General features: G+C 46.5%; 1 protein-coding gene across 2 annotated transcripts in view; it reads right to left on the reverse strand.

Annotated features, from left to right (window-relative positions):
- LCMT1 (leucine carboxyl methyltransferase 1) overlaps positions 1–18,490 on the reverse strand; it is a 67,614-nt gene that overhangs the window by 23,527 nt on the left and 25,597 nt on the right. The window contains exons 4-5 of one of the 2 annotated variants that reach the window (XM_055297935.2): positions 14,760–14,836; positions 3,479–3,540 (exon numbers count right to left, since the gene is read on the reverse strand). In XM_055297935.2, coding sequence (XP_055153910.1) covers positions 3,479–3,540; positions 14,760–14,836 — 139 coding nt within the window. The remainder of the gene's footprint in view (positions 1–3,478; positions 3,541–14,759; positions 14,837–18,490) is intronic. The other variant, XM_055297936.2, reaches the window with a different exon arrangement.

The following is an 18,490-nucleotide window of genomic DNA, read 5'->3' on the forward strand; positions in this document are numbered from 1 at the left end:
GTAGGTTTGATAAAACAAGGTCATTTTTAAACAAATATTTTTTGTCAGTTTTAAGATCACCTATCAGTTTGCTCAAATTTTCATTCACATTTTTATTTCATTTTTATTCAAATTCTCCTTTCTCAGCACGATGGCAAAATCAAAAACTATAAAGAACCAGAGTAAAAAATTTACCGACGAGACACAAAGTTAAAAGATAAGTAAAAGAATGAGAAAAAAGTTCAATAAAAAAAAGTTGACAACAGACCTTTATCAAAGAACACATCTGGCCGGGTTCAGTGGCTCAAGCCTATAATCCCAGCACTTTGGGAGGCCGAGGCGGGTGGATCATAAGGTCAAGAGATTGAGACCATCCTGGCTAACACAGTGAAACCCCGTCTCTACTAAAAATACAAAAAAAATTAGTCAGGAGTGGTGGCAGGCGCCTGTAGTCCCAGCTACTTGGGAGGCTGAGGCAGGAGAATGGCATGAACCCGGGAGGCAGAGCTTGCAGTGAGCCAATCACGCCACTGCACTCCAGCATGGGTAACAGAGCAAGACTCTCAAAAAAAAAAAAAAAAAAAAAAAAAAAAAAGAACACATCTATGTGTTATGAAGGGTTCCTATAACCTGAAAAGGAAAGAAACTACAAACTAATGGAAAAAGGAAATGAAAAAATTAATTTACAAGAGGTCCCAAAGTCCAATAAAACGAAGGAAAGATGCTCCATCTCACTAGCATTCAAAGTTACATAATTTTTTTAAAATAATAGGACATCGGCCAGGCCTGGTGGCTCACGCCTGTAATCCCAGCACTTTGGGAGGCCGAGGCAGAGGATCACGAGGTTAGGAGTTCAAGACCAGCCTGACCAACATGCTGAAACCCCGTCTCTACTAAAAATACAAAAAAATTTAGCCAGGCATGGTGGCGCGTGCCTGTAATTCCAGCTGCTCGGGAGGCTGAGGCAGGAGAATCGCTTGAACCCGGGAGGCAGAGGTTGCAGTGAGCTGAGATTGAGCCACTGCACTCCAGCCTGGGTAACAGACGGAGACTCCATCTCAAAAAATAAAAAGAAAAGAGAAGAAAAAAAAAGAAAAGAAAAGAAAAGAAGAGAAAAGAAAAGAATAGGGCATCGTTTTGGCCTACCAGACCGGTAGAAATTTTTTCTTTTGGATAGACTCTCAGCTCACTCTGTCGCCCAGGCTGGAGTGCAGCGGCGTGATCTCGGCTCACTGCAACCTCCACCTCCCAGGTTCAAGCGATTCTCCTGCCTCAGCTTCCCAAATAGCTGGGACTACAGGCACCCGCCACCACACCCAGCTAATTTTTGTATTTTTGGTAGAGACAGGGTTTCACCATGTTGGCCAGGCTGGTCTCGAACCCCTGACCTCAGGTGATCCACCTGCCTCGGCCTCCCAAAATGCTGGGATTATAGGCGTGAGCCACCACACCCGGCCAGACTGGTAGAAAATTTTTTAAATCACAATATACCCAGTGTTAGAGTGCTATGGTTTGAATGTGTCCCTCCAAAGTTCGAGTGTTACAAACTTAATCCCCCATGCAACAGTGTTGAAAGGTAGGACCTTTAAGAGGTGATTCAGTCCCAATGAATGAATTAATTCCACTCTCTTGGGATTGGGAGTGTGTTCTGAGTCTGCATCCCTTCACCTCTCTCTCACACAGTCATGCTCTCTTGCCTTTCTACCTTCCTCCATGGGATGACACGGCAAAAAGGCCCTTGCCAGTTGTGGGCCCCTCAACCTCAAACTTCTCAGCTTCCAGAACTGTACTAAGTCTCTGTTCTTTTTATAAAGTACCCAGTCCCATGTATTCTGTTATAGAAGCACAAAACAAGCTAAACCAGAAAACTGGTACTGAGAAGCTGAGAAGAGGGGCTGTGGCTGTAAGTACCTGAAAATGTGGAAGCAGATTTGGAACTGGGTAATGGGTAGAGGTTGGAAAAATCTGGAGGAGTGGGCTAGAAAAAGCCTAGACTCCTTGCCACCCCCGCCTCAGAGAACACTTTCCCTCCTCTCATATCCCTGCTTGTTGTAATAAACCTGGCTCATCTAGTCACCTGATGCCCACGGTGTTACCTGTGCTGACTACTGGTGAAGGCTGTCCTCTCTGCACGTTCTCTGACCTGAATTACTAATAAACCCCTTTAACTTCTCTCAGACAAAAACTGAAAACAAAGGAAGATTGTGGTAGAGATTTACCCATAATTTGAAAGGCTCAGAAATGAGAAAAGCATTGTTAAGACAGAGTTACAATTAAAAGTTCAGGGAAAAAATGGGGAAAATTGACTGCCAGGGCCAAACAGGTAACAGAATTGAGTGAAGCAGGTCAAGTGTAAGATACCAGAGAGTGGTGGGGACAGAACTGGAGGATGGGCAACTCCTCTAACTGAGGCAGCCACTATTTAATTGCTCCCACGTGGAAATCGTGGCAACATTACATGGCCTAATGTTACCACGTCTTCTGATTTTTTCCAAGGAAAGCTAGAAATCGAGATTTTTCATGAGAAGTTGATTTTTGAAATGTTGGCAAGTAACTCAAGGTCTTCACAGAAAGACTGAAGATTAGAGACCTAAGGACATCTAAGAAGAGTCATTTAGAAAGTCGTTGAAAATTCTTTCGTGGTAACCCCAAGTGTAAATGTATCAGCAAAAGTCTACTGTAGACTAAAAATAAAATTCTAAGTCCCCCAGCCACCTGAACCAAGGGGACCCCAGAGTGACCTTGAAAACTGAGTTCTTGGCCACGTGGGGATGGGAGGTCAGATGCCTCCTCAAATCCCTTGCTCACCAACTGCCTGTAGGCGTTCTTCCCTAAGGGCTAAACAGCAACCAGCCCTTTCAAAAGACTACTGCTGCTGTCATCCAACCCAACTGCCTGACTGCTGCCCCTCTCTTTGGCCACTTCAAAACAGTCAACCAGCATTCCTTCCTGATGAGACCACAGAACAAGGAGTGGTTCTGGCCAGTCTCCAAAAGATGTGGGTTTTTGTGTCCTCTGCCTCACCTTTTGATGTCAGAGGGCCAAAACCGCCACCCTTGGATCATGCTAACACTGCCATTTTTGTACATTGGACCTATGATGGGATGTGAAGCTCAATTGCACATGTACACGGTTCGCCCTTCATAAATATTCATGACTCCTCCTATAGCTTATTAAATATGTATGTTCGCCCACCTGGCTGGGCATAAATTCCTCCTCCTTTTGCCCCTCCTTCAAAGTGTCTGTTGTTGGCTTCTGGCAGGAGGCTGTGCTTCCCAGCCTGTTAGAACGGCCACCCTGCAGGCTGCAACCCTCTCTGAGAAAGCAAGCTCTCCTTTCCAAACTTACGAACCTCGTCATTCTTCAGTTGACAATACATTGTATACCACCACACAAACACACACACACACACACACACCCAACACAAACCCCATCTTCAAAAAGGGGGTGGGAAGCGAAAATACTGATACAGTCCATTTTGCATTAGCTTGATATTTACCCATCTGAAGTGTGTCCTCCGAATGCAGTTCTAGAATAGGGCTGGATAGGGGAGGCTTGCATCTATGGGAAGATGGGAAAGAGGAAAAGATGAGTCTATTTGCTCCTCAATTTACTCATGAGCTCATTTACTGCACAAATGCAGACACTCACTACCAAAATGGCAAATATATATTTGCTATTGCTCAAAGCAGAGGCCCCTCTAAAAAGGGCTTCAGTTTAATTACTTTTGACCCTAAGCACATACGGTAAAACTTCAGTGGACACAAGTCTCAGGTGACATCAGCTAAGCATTACACTCAGCATTTGATGTCCAAATCACAAACTAATCATGAAGTATTTAGACTTAGAAATAGCTAAAGATAACCTAACAAGAATTTTTCAAATGTTCCAATGTTTTTTTGGGCCATCTCTAGTTTGCTGCCTATTCTCAATCAGACTTTTAAAGGTACCTGTTATTTGTTACAGGTAGCCAGAAGAATTGACTCTTACACAAACTTGAAGTTCAGTAACATTTATGTGGTAACTCCCCCAATCCAGAATAGGCAAAAAATCAGAAATCAGATACGCGTCAATATCCCAACAACCATAACCAAACACCGACACACTTTCTATCCCAGGAAACCATCTCTAGACTTAACCTAGAGCCAGTTACTCTTATTCCACTCAGAGTTCTAGCCAGCCAGTACTTTGCAGTTCCCAGAGCATTAGAATTGCCATTTATCACTTAAAAAGCATATTTAATAAAAAATTAAATATATTAGGAAAGGGTGATCCATTATTTTCATGGATCTAGAAAAAATAAAGCTTGAAAATTATTTCCAATTTATAAGGATCAGACTTTTCTAAAGGACAGCTGAAACAATGTTTACTCACATTTTTTTCAATATAAGAATTGGGATTTTATTTAAATAACTAATTTAAAAGGGGGGATGGGGAGGGACTGTAGTTAAAACTATTAAGATGCAGGCCGGGCACAGTGGCTCACGCCTGTAATCCCAGCACTTTGAGAGGCCGAGGCAGGCAGATCACCTGAGGTCGGGAGTTCGAGACCAGCCCGACCAAAATGGAGAAAACCCATCTCTACTAAAAATACAAAATTAGCCAGGCATGGTGGCACATGTCTGTAATCCCAGCTACTCGGGAGGCTGAGGCGGGAGAATCGCTTGAACCTAGGAGGCAGAGGTTGCGGTGAGCTGAGATGGTGCCATTGCACTCCAGCCTGGGCAACAAGAGCAAAACTCCGTCTCAAAAAAAAAAAAAAAAAAAACAATTAAGATGCCTTGATCTTGAGCTTGAAGTCACAGTTTGAATCTCAGCTCCACCCTTTCCTAGATAGGAGACTTTGGGCAAATTAACTTCTTTAAGCCTCAGTTTCCTTATCTGCAAAAAGGGGATAACAGCAGCACTTAATTCATGAGTGCGCTGTGAGGACTGAATGAAACAATCCAAATGAAGCACTTAACATGGTACTAGGCTATGAAAGCTCTCAGCACACATTAGCAAACTTGTCTTCTGCAACTCTGTAAACTCCTTGATACTAGACTCGGAATGGCCCCCACAATCTCATTTATAATAACTAATTCAGTCTTCCATTCATTCATTCATATACACAAAAACCCATTTACTGCACATCTATTCTGGGCCAGGTAAGTTACTTTTTTTTTTTTTTGAGACAGAGTTTTGCTCTGTCACCCAGGTTGGACTGCAGTGGTGTGATCATAGCTCACTGCAGCCTCAACCTCCTGGGCTCAAGTGATCCTTCTATCTCGGCCTCCCAAGTAGCTGAGACTAAAGATGCACCCAACATGCCTGGCTAATTTTTGTATTTTTAGTAGAGACGAGGTTTCACCATGTTGCCTGGGGGTGGTCTCGAACTCCTGGGCTCAAGCAATCCACCAGCCCAAAGTGCTGAGATTACAGCCATAAGCCACTGTGCCCGGGCAAGACCAGGTAACTTTCTACATGCCCTCGGAATAAAGTAGTAAACAAAAGACATAAAAATTCAGATTATGAAAATATGGGCTCACCTTTTAAATGTTCCAGGAAACTACATTAATGGATGGAGAGTCATAATGAAAAAGAACAGGAATGGGATACGGCTCCTTCTTCATGTTTAACCAGACCGTCTACTTAAAGAATCCCAGGAACTAGCCTTAGGAAATCTAAATATTAAACCAAGGTGGTGGAGTGTCTCATCCCAAGAAGGAACACTGAACAACTGATTTACAGCAGGGGTGTCCAATCTTTTGGCTTCCCTGGGCCACACTGAAGAACTGTCTTGGGCCACACACAAAATACACTAACAATAGCTGATGTGCTTTAAAAAAAATAAGTCGCAAAAGAATCTCATAATGTTTTAAGAAATGTTACAAATTTGTGTTGGGCCACATTCAAAGCAGTCCTGGGCTGCATGTCGCCCGCCCGCAGGCCTGGGGTTGAACAAGCTTGATTACAGCCTTGTTGCCTCTGGCCAGCCCACCAGGTGGTCCATTAACCAAGATAACCATCAGCCACTAGATACACTGACCCGCATCCCCTACCCCTCACATGCTTTGCCCAGCCCAGCCTACATGCCCTCTCCTGATGTCAGTTACCAGGCTTTGCTAATAAAATGTCTCTCCCGGCTCTTCCAGAGAGCCAGCTGCAGAGTCTCTGCCATCTCCCCGTGCGCTCAAGCACAAGCCCCCAGCTAAAAGCCTTGTCTGGAAAATCTGCTTGGTGCGGTAACAGATTATCTGGTGAGCCAGGCAGGAGCACAAGGAGCAATTTCCCTCCCTGCAGGGGAGGCTTGTGAGCCAGCGAGCCGGAGGGAGGCCCCATTGATTCAGCGCTGCCACCGCGACTGGTGAGTTTTCCTCTGGTCTCTGCAAGACTCCGCCACCCCCGCCCCAGATAATGCTTTCCCTTCCCTCGCGTCCCCTCTTTGTTGTCTCTCTCCTTCTTCCTTTCTGCTTTCCTTCCTTCACTTTTAACTTCGTTGGCTCGACCCAAACAGACACCCGTGCAGGACGGACTGACACGGCTGAAAGGAACTACTGGGTGCCCTGGCTTCGGCACCAAATAGTTGACAATCTTCAAGTCTTTCAGTGCTTTCCCTCCCTTTGCCACACCTGTTGGGAAGGGAAGCCTGTGAGCTTTTCTCTGTCTGTTCAGTGTTTGAGCCTACGGACTCTGGGTGCTGCCTTTGTGCGGGGAGAATTGATGGCACATGGGGCTGGAGTTTGCCTAGCTCATACCCTGATCTGTTTTTCCTTTTTGTACGTTTAATTCAACATCTTATTGACTGTCATTCCATTACTACTAAATGCAGGACACTGGTCAGTAGAGCCTGGACCTGCTGTAAGGTTGCGGAAGAAAAAGAAACCATCCAAGCTGGCACTCGGTTTTGGGGAGTTCTCTTCACTGCTCACGCCGGCCCTCTTGTGTGACCTGTACTGTTGTGCTGTGTGGGGCTGGGAGCCAACTCTCTTTTCGTCGCCTGACACCTGTGCTTGCACCCTGCCCCTGGCCCTTTAATAAGACAAGCAGACACAGGGGCTACAGTCATGGGCAATGCCCCAGGCATCTTCCAAGACTCACATCTGCGATGTATCATTTCTAAATGGAAGGAATCCAAATCAGATGGTTTAAAGAAAAAGAAACTCCAGCCTGGGAAACATAGGAAGACTCCACCTCTACAAAAAACAGGAAAAATGATCCGGGTGTGGGGGTGCCTTCCTGGGGTCCCAGCTACTCGGAAGGCTAAAGCGAGGATCGCTTAAGTCCAGGAGGTTGAGGCTGCGGTGAGTTGTGGTCACACCATAGCACTCCAGCCTGGGCAATGGAGTGAGACCCTGCCTCAAAAAAAAAATTTTTTTTTAATTAAAAAAAAATAAAAAGAAACCGATTTTCCTCTGTAATACAACCTGCCCTAGTACACATTAGATCAAGAAAAATGGCCATGGGCAGAAGTGGATCTCCTAGTTTTAACACTATCTTACAGCCGGACCTATTCTGTGAATGAACAGAGAAACGGGGAGGGATACCTAGGTACAAGCTTTTATGAGGTTATGCTAGGACCCAAAGCTACTGGATTCTTCTCAGGTGTGAGTGGCCCCTATTTCCCGGTTCCTCCTGAAGGAACTTGAGGAAGCAGACCCCCACAGCCTCAGGCCCCAGGCACTCCCTCCCTACCCTAAGCAGGCCTCCTGGGGAGGGGCGCCCCTGTGCTGTCCCCAACAGCACTCCAATCAGACTCCAAACAGGCACCCTCTTTTGCTTCCCCACTGGCCCAGGGCTGTTTTCCCCTCAGAGAAATGGATGGAAACGGGGGAGTGACAAGGGCGCAAGTTCCTTTTTTTGGTGGTAGACCTAGGACTATGTAAAAAAACACTTTGATAGATTTTCAGAGGATCCTGGTAAGTTTAGAGATGAATTTGTTAAACTAAATCTCGCCTTTTCATTGACGTGGCAGGATGTTATGGTCACTTTGCAGTACTGATGAAAAACAATGCATATTTGAAAAGGCTAAGGAATATGCCAATAGCCAGGTGGTCACTAAACACCAATATGCAGTCATCTGTTTAGGGGAAGATGTGGTCTCCACATGAGTGAGACTGCAGAGAAAACCTAGAAAAAGCTAGAATGAGCCACTTTGTCACCTGCCTGACTGAAGGAAGAAGGAAATGTATAGTAAAACCTGTACACTATGACAACGTCAAGAAAATTACCCGGAGAAAGGAGGAGATCCCAGTAGTCTTCCTCAATCGAGTCCCTGAGGCCCTTGGGAAATGCACCCATGCAGACCTGGAGGCAGCAGAGGGGAGGCATCACGTGCCGTGTATTTTATCCTTCAGTCAGCTCCGGACATTAGAAGGAAATTACAGAAAATTTGGAGGCCAGACCCCAGACCCTGCTGTTGACTTTGGCAGAGGAGGCTTTTAAGGTTTTCAATAATGGACAGGACAGAGATGACAGATAAGGAGACTGACCAAAACAGCACAGCTTCTGGCTGCCCTAATTCATCTACCATCTCAGGGTGACCCTAGGAGGCTCAGGAGACCAACCATTCGAAGACAGCCAACCTTGGATGGAGCCAATGTGCATACTGCAGGACGGAGGGTCCCTGGAAGAGAGGCTGCCCTGACCTCCCTAAAACAGGACAGCCGGCAGGCAACCCTGGCCAGCCCCCACTCCTCACCAAGCTTTCAGAAGAGATTGATACACACCGCCTGACAGCACCCTGGCTCTGACTGCAGCACACTCCATCGTCATCACACCACGGAGCCTCAGGTCACCCTTGACGTGGCAGGTAGGAAAACAGTTCCTTGTGGACAGCAGAGCCGCCTGCTCTGTCCTGACCCAGCCTATTTGCCCCCTCTCCAATTGCAATTGCAGGGTAATGGGAATAGACAGGTGTCCTGAGGTAAGAAAATTTACTTTCCCTCTTGCTTGTGAGGCCATGTCTAGGCTTTTTTCTCCTCATTTCTGTATGTCCCCCCAGAATGTCCTACTCCATTGCTGGGTAGAGACTTATTAAGCAAAATGGGAGCCACCATCTCCCTGGAAGAGGACAGACTGCAGGTAGAGGCAGAGCCAGAAAAGGGAATCCACCTGCTAGCACTCTTAAATGGACAGGAACCTGAGACCCAAAACATACCCAAAGAAAGCAAGGATCATGTCACCCCTTCCCTATCGGACACTTCAGTCCTAGGACAGGCTAATAAAGTTCTCCCAGTAAAGACAGATCTGAAGCCTGGGATGGAGGAAATCGTACCTCCTAAAACCTGTGGCACTGAATGGGGTTCAGCCATTACTCCACAAATTCCTATAGCAAGGGCTAAACCCTGCCAGTCCCCAGGCAACACCTCGGTCCTCCCTGTTAAAAAGCCTAATGGAGAATATCAGTTTGTGTAGGACTTGAAGGGGGGTAATGAGGCAGTCATTCCCATCCACCCAACACTGGTCCCAAGCTTGTCTGTGCTCAGATACCTGGAGATGCTCAGTTTTTCACTCTGCTACACTTCAATGATGCTTTCTTTTGTGTAGCCCTCTCCACCCAGAATCCCTGTATCTTTTTGCTTTGAATGGAGAAATCCCTGATACCCAGAAAGCCACATAGTACACATGGACTGTGCTTCCCCGGGGCTTCCGGGAAGGCCCCCATCTTTTTGGGAATGCAGGGAGCTAAGCCTACAGAATGGGACTTTTATTACAATATGTGGATTACTTGTTCATTGTCAGCCAGACATGGCAGGATTCAGATTTTAATATCATTAAAACCTTGAATTTCCTGGCTGAGCGGTGATAAAAGGTCAGCCCCATCCAAGGCCCAGATTTCTTTACAGAAGTTCTGATATCTGGGGTTCATTCTGACCCCAGGAGCCCGAACACTAGTTGTGGACTGGAAAAAGCAATCACTTCATTGCTGGTCCCACAAACAAAAAGGCAGCCCCAGGGTTTCTTGGGAATGGGGGCTTCTATAGTATTTGGATTCCAAATTACGGCCTCACGGCTAAACCCCTATGTGAGACCCAAAAAGGGGAAGAAAGAGAGCCCTTGTACTGGGAGAAGAAATGTCAACAATCTTTTGAATCCCTAAAAACTGAGCTGAGTCAAGCCCTTGTCCTTGGACTCCCTGAGAAAAACCACTTACCTTGCATGTTTGTGAGAGACTAGGAATAGCTTTGGGAGTCTTAACTCAAAGGTTAGGACCTGTTCAGAAGTCAGTGGCTCATTTTTCAAAACAGATAAATCCAGTTGCACAGAAGTGTCCTGGCTGCTGGAGGGCAGTGGCAGCCACTGCCCTGCTGTTTAGTGAAGCATCTAAGCTGACACAGGGACAATATACAGAAGCTATGACTCCCCACCAGGTTCAGACTGGGTTAGAAGTCAAGGGACACCATTGGCTCACTGCAGGGAGGCTGACCAACTATGAAGCTCTCTTATTAGACACCCTGGATATTACTTTGAGGGTATGTCAGACTTTGAACACAGCAACCTCACTCCCAACCACAGATGATGAGGACTCACAGTATCAATGCACAGGGCCCACAGAACAGACTCCAGTAGGCCTGGCTTGTGAGATAAGCCTCTTGAGAATGCAAAGATGGAATGATATCGTGATGGCAGTAGCTTTGTGGAGGGAGACCCAAAAGGCAGGGCATGCAGTAGTAAGCCTGAAGGAGACTACAGAAACTAAAGCCCTTCCTCCCCAAAATGGCACAAAAAGCAGCACTAGAGGCCTTAACAGAGCCTCACAACTGGGAGAAAGGGAGGGAGTAAATTTATACACCAACTCAAAGTATAGGTTTCTCCTGCTGTGTGCCCATGCAGCCATATGGAAGGAAAAGGGAATGTTAACAGTTAAAAATTCCCCAGGCAAACCTAAGGATCCAATCCAACTTCTCCTGGAAGCGGCACAACTTCCCTGCCAGGTGGCAGTCATTCACTGCAAAGGCCACCGAGAGACTGGTCCCTCATCAGCCAAGGAAATAGGGCCACAAAACAGGCAGCCTGGTTATAGGAACCCAGCAATGTGTTGGCCTTAATGACAGACCCTACCAACCTTCCTAATCACCTACAATACTCACAAGAGCAAGAGGAAGCTAAGGGGCAGGGGTACCAGGAAAACAGTGTTGGATGGTTCACAGATGGTGACAAGTTTTATTCCAGGAACTGACCAGTGGAAACTTACTAAGCATCTCCATGATGTCACTCATTAATGGAGAGATGTTTTATGGAATTCTGTCCATAAAATATTCACCAGAAAGAAACTGAGAAAAACTGTCAAACAAGTAACCTTTGCCAGAGAATTGCGTGCCCGGAATAATCCCCACATCCATCCAATTCCCCCTTCTTGACTTAAACTGGTTCAACACAGGGGAACTTATCTGGGAGAAGACTGGCAGGTAGTTTTAACCCAAATGCCTCCAAATCTAGGGTACAAATGTCTCCTGGTGTTTGTGGATACTTTTACTGGATGGGTCAAGGGTTTCCCTACCTATACAGAAAAAGCAGTAGAAGTCTGTAAATCTTCACTAAAGGAAGTAATTTCTCAATTCGGACTCCCCAAGTCCCCTCAGAGTGGTAACAGGCTCTCCTTCATGGCTAAGATTACTCAGAGCCTCTCCACAACCCTAGGAATAGATTATGAACTGGCACCCCAATCATCAGGGAAAGTTAAGATGAACCATACACTTGAGATGACTCTAGCCAAACTCTTTCAGGAGACGCACGAGTCCTGGATTAAGATGCTCCCAGTCTTCTTAGGGTCTGCAGGGCCCCTTCGTGCAGCCTAAGACTTAGTTCTTCTGAGATGATCTACCAGAGGCCTTTCCTCACCACTGACCTCCTGTTAGGTGAAGAATTACATAAAAAATTACAGTATCAATTTAGGACAGATTCAAAAGGCAACTTCAGAGTATGGAAATAAAATCCTGCCAGTCCCCATTAAGGATGGGAAAACCCCTTTACAAGTTAATCCAGGGGACCAAGTCCTCCTAAAGACTCGAAGGGCAGGCTCCCCGGAGGACCACCCCTTGCTTAAATGGGAGGGCCCTTACTGGGTGATCCTGACCACTCCAACTGCAGCCAACTCACAAGGAATCACTAGCTGGGTACACCTCTCCCGATCAGAAATGCTTTCTCCTAAATGTTTCCAGACTCACCCAGAAGGCCCATTTTACTCCTAAAAACCTGTGGAAGACCTCAAATTCAGGAGAGCCAATTCATCATCAGAGAAGTAATGTGGTTAGAGATCTTGAGTCCAATACTTTTCCTTGTATTACTAACTGGTTTACTATTATTCTGTCGCTTTGCTCAGCCTCCTCCCTCAGGTAAAGACTTCATTTGTCCTTGCTGGGTATAAAGATGCTACTCTTTGTTCCCACTCCTCCCCATCGGGGCACAGGGTAGGCTGGACCTACTAAGATGAGAAATAAACTCTCTTGACAACCTTTCCAGCATTATAGCTTCAGGTAATAATTTGTCCAATGCTGGGTATTCTACCATCATCCCAGGCTCAGAGGGGCTGCCTCTTGCACTCCCTAAAAGCTCAACTACCAACTTCACAAAGGAGGTATAGAAACCTAAAATAACCTCTGCACCTCTTATGGTGGACCTAAGTGTCTCCCTTTCCTTTGAATGTATAAACCTCATTGGGCTGCTAAATGCTTTGGTCACCAAAAAGGGTGGAAAAAAGAGAAGTTGGACTGCCTACTTTGAAATCCCACCGGGTTTTCTCTTAGCAGTAAAGAAAAACCCTAATCAAACTTGGGCTCAGAAAGGCTATCTTTTCCCCCATGCCAAAACAGTCATACCTCTCTCCAAAGCTTAGCTGCTCACCTGAACTTCTCTCGCCTTGTGTAAGTTTGTGCACCCATGGGGCATTCTGTTCCTTTGTGGACACCCAGACTGCCATCTGATCAACAGCTACCCCTCAGCCAATTTCACCTCTCCGTTACTTGCACTAGCGTGCCCTTGTGTGGACAATGTACAACAAATGAAGAATGCATGTTAGGTACTTTAAGTCCCAGAGGAATAACAGTTCATAATATCACACATGTGGTGAAATCTAAAAAGGCAATAGGGCTAACTTTGGCAGGAATTGGAATAGCCCCTTGGGATGGATGGCTTTGCATACCGTGAGGCAGCTTTGAGAAACTTTCAAACCTTTTAAACACTGGCAACTAGTATAGGCAGAGCCATAAAAGGACATCAAGCCTCCCTGCACTCGCTAGCCAATGCTGTCTTAGACAACAGATTTGCCCCGGACTATCTTCTGGCTGAACAAGGGCGGGTATGCACAGTAATAAACCACATCTCTTGTTCTTACATTAACAGTTCAGGATTGGCTAAACTGCAAGTTCAAAAGATTTACCATGACCAGGCACAATGGCTCATGCCTATAATCCCAGCACTTTGTGAGGCCAAGGTGGGTGGATCATTTGAGCCTAAGAGTTCGAGACCAGCCTGGGCAACATGGCTAAACCCCATCTCTACAAAATTACAAAAAAGGAAAAAAAAATTAGGTGGTCTTGGTGGCATGTGCCTTTATTCCCAGCTACTCAGGAGGCTGAGGTGGGAGGACTGCCTGAGCCCAGAAGGTTGAGCATGCAGTAAGCCATGATGGCACCCCTACACTCCTACCTGGATGACAGAGTGAGACCCTGTCTCCAAAAGAAAATAAAAGTAAAGATTTACCAAGAGGCTACCTGGCTATATAATCTTAATAACTCTACTGCTCAAACCATCTGGGGCTCCATCAGTGGATACCTACAAAGTATGACATGGTTTTTACCTTTCTTCGGACCCTAAGTGGTCATTTAATTGCTATTACTTTTGGGGTATTGTGTTTTTAACCTTTTGGTAAAGTTTGTGTCTTTCAGGTTTCAATAGCTCCAAGTCAAGCTGATGATGGCTCAAGGATTCCAACCCATAACATCCCAGGAGCACCCCAGTCCCTACAGGTCTTTAGGACAGCCAGTGAGAGATTTCCCCACCCCCCTAAAGTTAGGCAGGGACGACATCCCTGTTCAGCAGGAAGTAGCTTCAGAAGATGAGATCTTCAGCCCTTTCTCCTTAAGAACAGGGGGTGAAATCTCTCAGGGGGAAATAGAGATAGAACAGAAATGGAACGGGGTTGCTTCTTCATAATACTTAACATGCTTTCTACTTAAAGTTCCAGGAACTGGCCTTAGGAAATCTAAATATGAAACCAAGGTTATGGAGTATCTCACCTCAGGAAGGAACACTGAAAAACTGACTGACAGTCTTCTTGCCGCCAGCCAGACCACCAAGTGGCCCATTAACCAAGAGAACCAGCGCAACCAGATACACTGACCCGCATCTCCTACCTCTCACGTGCTTTGCCCAGCTCAGCCTGCATGCCTTACTCATGATGTCAATTCCCACGCTTCACTAATAAAAACATCCCTGCAAGCCTCTTCAGGGAGCCAACAAGACAGTCCTTGCACCTCTGCTGTCTGCCTAGTTGCTTGAGTACAAGCCCCAAAAACAAAAACCTTGTCTGGGAGATTTGGTTGGCCTCGTGTTAATTTTAATTACATGGGGAGCCACAGAGCCTGTGATCTGTAATAAGGAAATGTATATTGCATTTTGCAGACTGTACAACATGCTGGAATGAGTGCCAGGGCAAAAAAAAAAGTTGGTGGGCGGGGGGGGCAGTGAACGGAAGGCAACACCCTAAAGTGAAGTCTCTGGCATTCAGATCTGCCGTCTCTTGAGAGCTGGATCTGAATTCTAGCTGGCTTTTGTTCTTCTGGCCACGCCACACTTACTTGATACTGTGCAGCTTTCTCGTGACGATCATTGGAAAGTCAACCTCAAAATATTTACTTGGGAGAAGATCTTCATCCTGGAGAAAAACACACAATACTTTTTATTTCTTTACTCTTACATGTGCTGATCATCTTCCACATATCAAGCACTAGGCACCTAAGAGCAATAGAGTGTTTAAGGATTTTTAAATCAGGGGACTGATATGGGCAGACGTGTTTTTCAAATTACTCATGAATAGATTTGAGGGACGCAGGCACAGATGAAGGTAAAAAGTCAGGAAGCCAGAGGAGTCAGCTAGGTAAGAAGGTAAGGTCCAGGAAGGAGCCTGAGCTAGGAGGTGGCAGCTGGGATGGTGAGGAGGAGCTGAGAGGCGCTTTGGAAGTAGAATATACTCTGTATTTTCAAAAGGCAGCTTGAGGCCAGGTGCAGTGGCTCGCAACTGTAATCTCAACACTTTAGAAGGCTGAGGCAGGAGGATCGTTTGAGGCCAGGAGTTTGAGGCCAGGAGTTCGAGGCCATCCTAGGCAACAGAGCAAGACCCTGTCCATACGAAAAAATTAAAAAGTTTAAACGATTTAACAACAACTAAAAAGGGAGCTTGAGCTCTATTAGGAGGGTCAGGAAATCAATGTAGTAGGTTTTGACAAGCATTATTTTTTGGGTGAAATAGGTTAAAACAGCTAGTATCAAAAGCATCACATATATTAAGGGCATTCTTTTCTGATATATTTTTCATTTTTTTTTTCTTTTTTTGAGATGGAGTCTCACTCTGTCACCCAGGCTGGAGTGCAATGACATGATCTCAGCTCACTGCAACTCCGCCTCCCAGGTTCAAGCGATTCTCCTGCCTCAGCCTCCAGAGTAGCTGGGATTACAGGTGCTCAGCCTCTGATACATTTTTCTCTGTGATAGTGAAGTATGGTAGATTAGAGAACAGTCACTGTTGGAGCTGGAGGGGCTCAAACCCCAACTCCACCACTTATATGCTGTAAGGTCTTGGGAAAGTCAGTAAACTCACTGGGCCAGGATTTACTTGTTTGAAAAGTGAAGAAGCCGGGCACCATGGCTCACGCCTGTAATCCCAGCACTTTGGGAGGCTGAGGCAGGCGGATCACAAGGTCAGGAGACTGAGACCATCCTGGCCAACATGGTGAAACCTCATCTCTACTAAAAATACAAAAAGTAGCTACTCGGGAGGCTGAGGCAGGAGAATCACTTGAACCCGGGAAGCGGAGGTTGCAGTGAGCTGAGATTGCGCTGCTGCACTCCAGCCTGGCGACAGAGCGAGACTCCATCTCAAAGATAAAAAAAAAAAGAACAGAAAAGAGAAAAGTGAAGAAAATGCTAACACTTTATGCGGTAGTGAAGAAAATGCTAACACTTTATGCGGTTGTGAAGATTAATGAGGCAATACACGTGGGGCTCACAGGAAAGGGCCTGACCTTAGTAAAATTATCACACGGGGATCCAAACAGCCTGTGAGCTATAACAATAAGGGAAGGTATATTGCGTTTTGAATACTGCACAACGTGCTGGAAAGAAGGTCCCAGGGCAAGAAGGAAAGTAGGGCAGGGATCAAAGGAAAGCAGCACCCTAAAATGAGGTCTCTAGCATTCGAATCAACACATGTGTGCCTTTATTGTTAAGACACAGGTATAGCGATGGGGGCCCTGGCTTGGGATGTAACATTTATTTCTTCTTGTGGCCTGCAGTCAAACAAATATGAAAGACACACATACACACACACACAACCACACACACACACACACGCACATGCGCACACACAGCCCTGGGTCACCTAGTTTGCTTGGTAGCTACACCCTCCCTACCCAGTCATGCACACATCATCCTATCATCCTAGTGTTCTCTCCGTGCCCTCCTCGCCATCCAGCCACCCAGTACCTCAGCCCTGCTGATGCCTCTGGAATCCCTCCACTCCTCCTGAGCTCTATCACCTCCAGCCCAGACTGTCCCAGCACCCCCTCTGGTGTCTCAAAGCTGCATGCTGCTGTGTACTGCACTATCCACTGCAGGTGGCCTTCTGCAGCTCTGCACACTGCTAAAACTCAGCAAGAAACAAGGCACTCTATAGCCTGGCCCACCTGCCCAGCCCCTCCCCCTCTCCACTTATCCCAGAAATACAGAACTATTTTTTTAAAACAAAGAAGACTGCTGACATCCAAAACCTGGTGATGGCTTCGCTGGTACAGGACGGGATGGAGGAAAAGGAAAGGTAGGATGACACCTTGTTTCTGACTGGAGCAACTGGGCAGGTAAGAGAACCATTCATGGAGACAGTAACAGGAGATGGAGCACAGGTATGGAGGGATAGATGAATCCCAGGGGGGTGAGTGGGGCATAGCAGACCTCCTGTGGACAGCATGATGGGGGCAGAAATGACCAGCAACCATATCCTAGTAGGTGAGTGACCCTTAAGAGCAAACATCAGGGCTGAAAGATACAGCACCTTCCCACATAAAGACCAGTCCTCTGCTGGAATCCCAAGGGACCCAGCCTGGGCTTTATCTTTTTAAAACAAAAAAGGAGGGCCAAGTACAGTGGCTCACATCTGTAATCCCAGCACTTCGGGAGGCCAAGGCAGGAGGATTGCGTGAGCCCAGGAGTTCGAGACCAGCCTGGGCAACATAGCAAGACCCTATCTCTACCAAAAATACAAATTAGCCAGGCATGGTGGCTCGCACCTGTAGTCCCCAGCTACTTGGAAGGCTGAGTTAGGAAGATGGCTTGAGCCTGGGAGGAGGAGGCTGCAGTGAGCTGAGATTGTATCACTGCACTCCAGCCTGGGAGACAAGAGCCAGATCCTGTCACAAAAGGAAAAAAAAAATAGCCATCCAAGGAGACCTGGGCTCATGAATCTGAGCTGATCACACTTAGAGGTACAGCCCATGCCTGCTGGGTAGGGTTATACAGAAGCTATTTCAAGATACTTGAGGGAGGCCAGGTGCAGTGGCTCACAACTGTAATCCCAGCACTTTGGGAGCCCGAGGCGGGTGGATTGCCTGAGGTCAGGAGTTCGAGACCAGCCTGGCCAACATAGTGAAACCCCGTCTCTACTAAAAATACAAACTATAAGCTGGGCATGGTGGTGGGTGCCTGTAATCCCAGCTACTCGGGAGGCTGAGGCAGGAGAATTGATATGGGTAGAGGGGATATGGAAATAACTTTCACTAGGAATTTCAATTTCTACAACACCTTTTAAGAACTTTTACTCACAGCGTATGGGAAGTTAAGGATCACCTAAAATTCCAGAAGACAATGAGAACAATTAAAGGTATATGAACGAAAGACAGCATAGTGCCCTGCAGCTCTTATGGGACTTCTTCCTTTTTAAAGAGCTTTCCCATGCATTAGAACCTTGTAAAACTTCTGAATAAGAGGTCAGAGCAGAGAAAGCTTACAAAACCCGGAGCTCTTAAGAAAGACATCCTGTGGGGCGCAGTGGCTCACATCTGTAATCCCAGCACTTTAGGAGGCTGAGGGTGGTGGATCACTTGAGGCCAGGAGTTCAAGACCAGCCTGGCCAACATGGTAAAACCCCGTCTCCACAAAATAGCCAAGCACAGTGGTGCGCATCTGTAATCCCAGTTACTCGGGAGGCTGAGGCAGGAGAATCGCTTGAACCTTGGAGGCAGAGGTTACAGTGAGCTGAGATCACACCACTGCACTCCAGCCTGGGCAACAGAGTGAGACTCCGATGGGTTGATGGGTG

The sequence above is a fragment of the Symphalangus syndactylus genome, chromosome 11 (assembly GCF_028878055.3).
Source record: "Symphalangus syndactylus isolate Jambi chromosome 11, NHGRI_mSymSyn1-v2.1_pri, whole genome shotgun sequence".
Classification (NCBI taxonomy): domain Eukaryota; kingdom Metazoa; phylum Chordata; class Mammalia; order Primates; family Hylobatidae; genus Symphalangus; species Symphalangus syndactylus.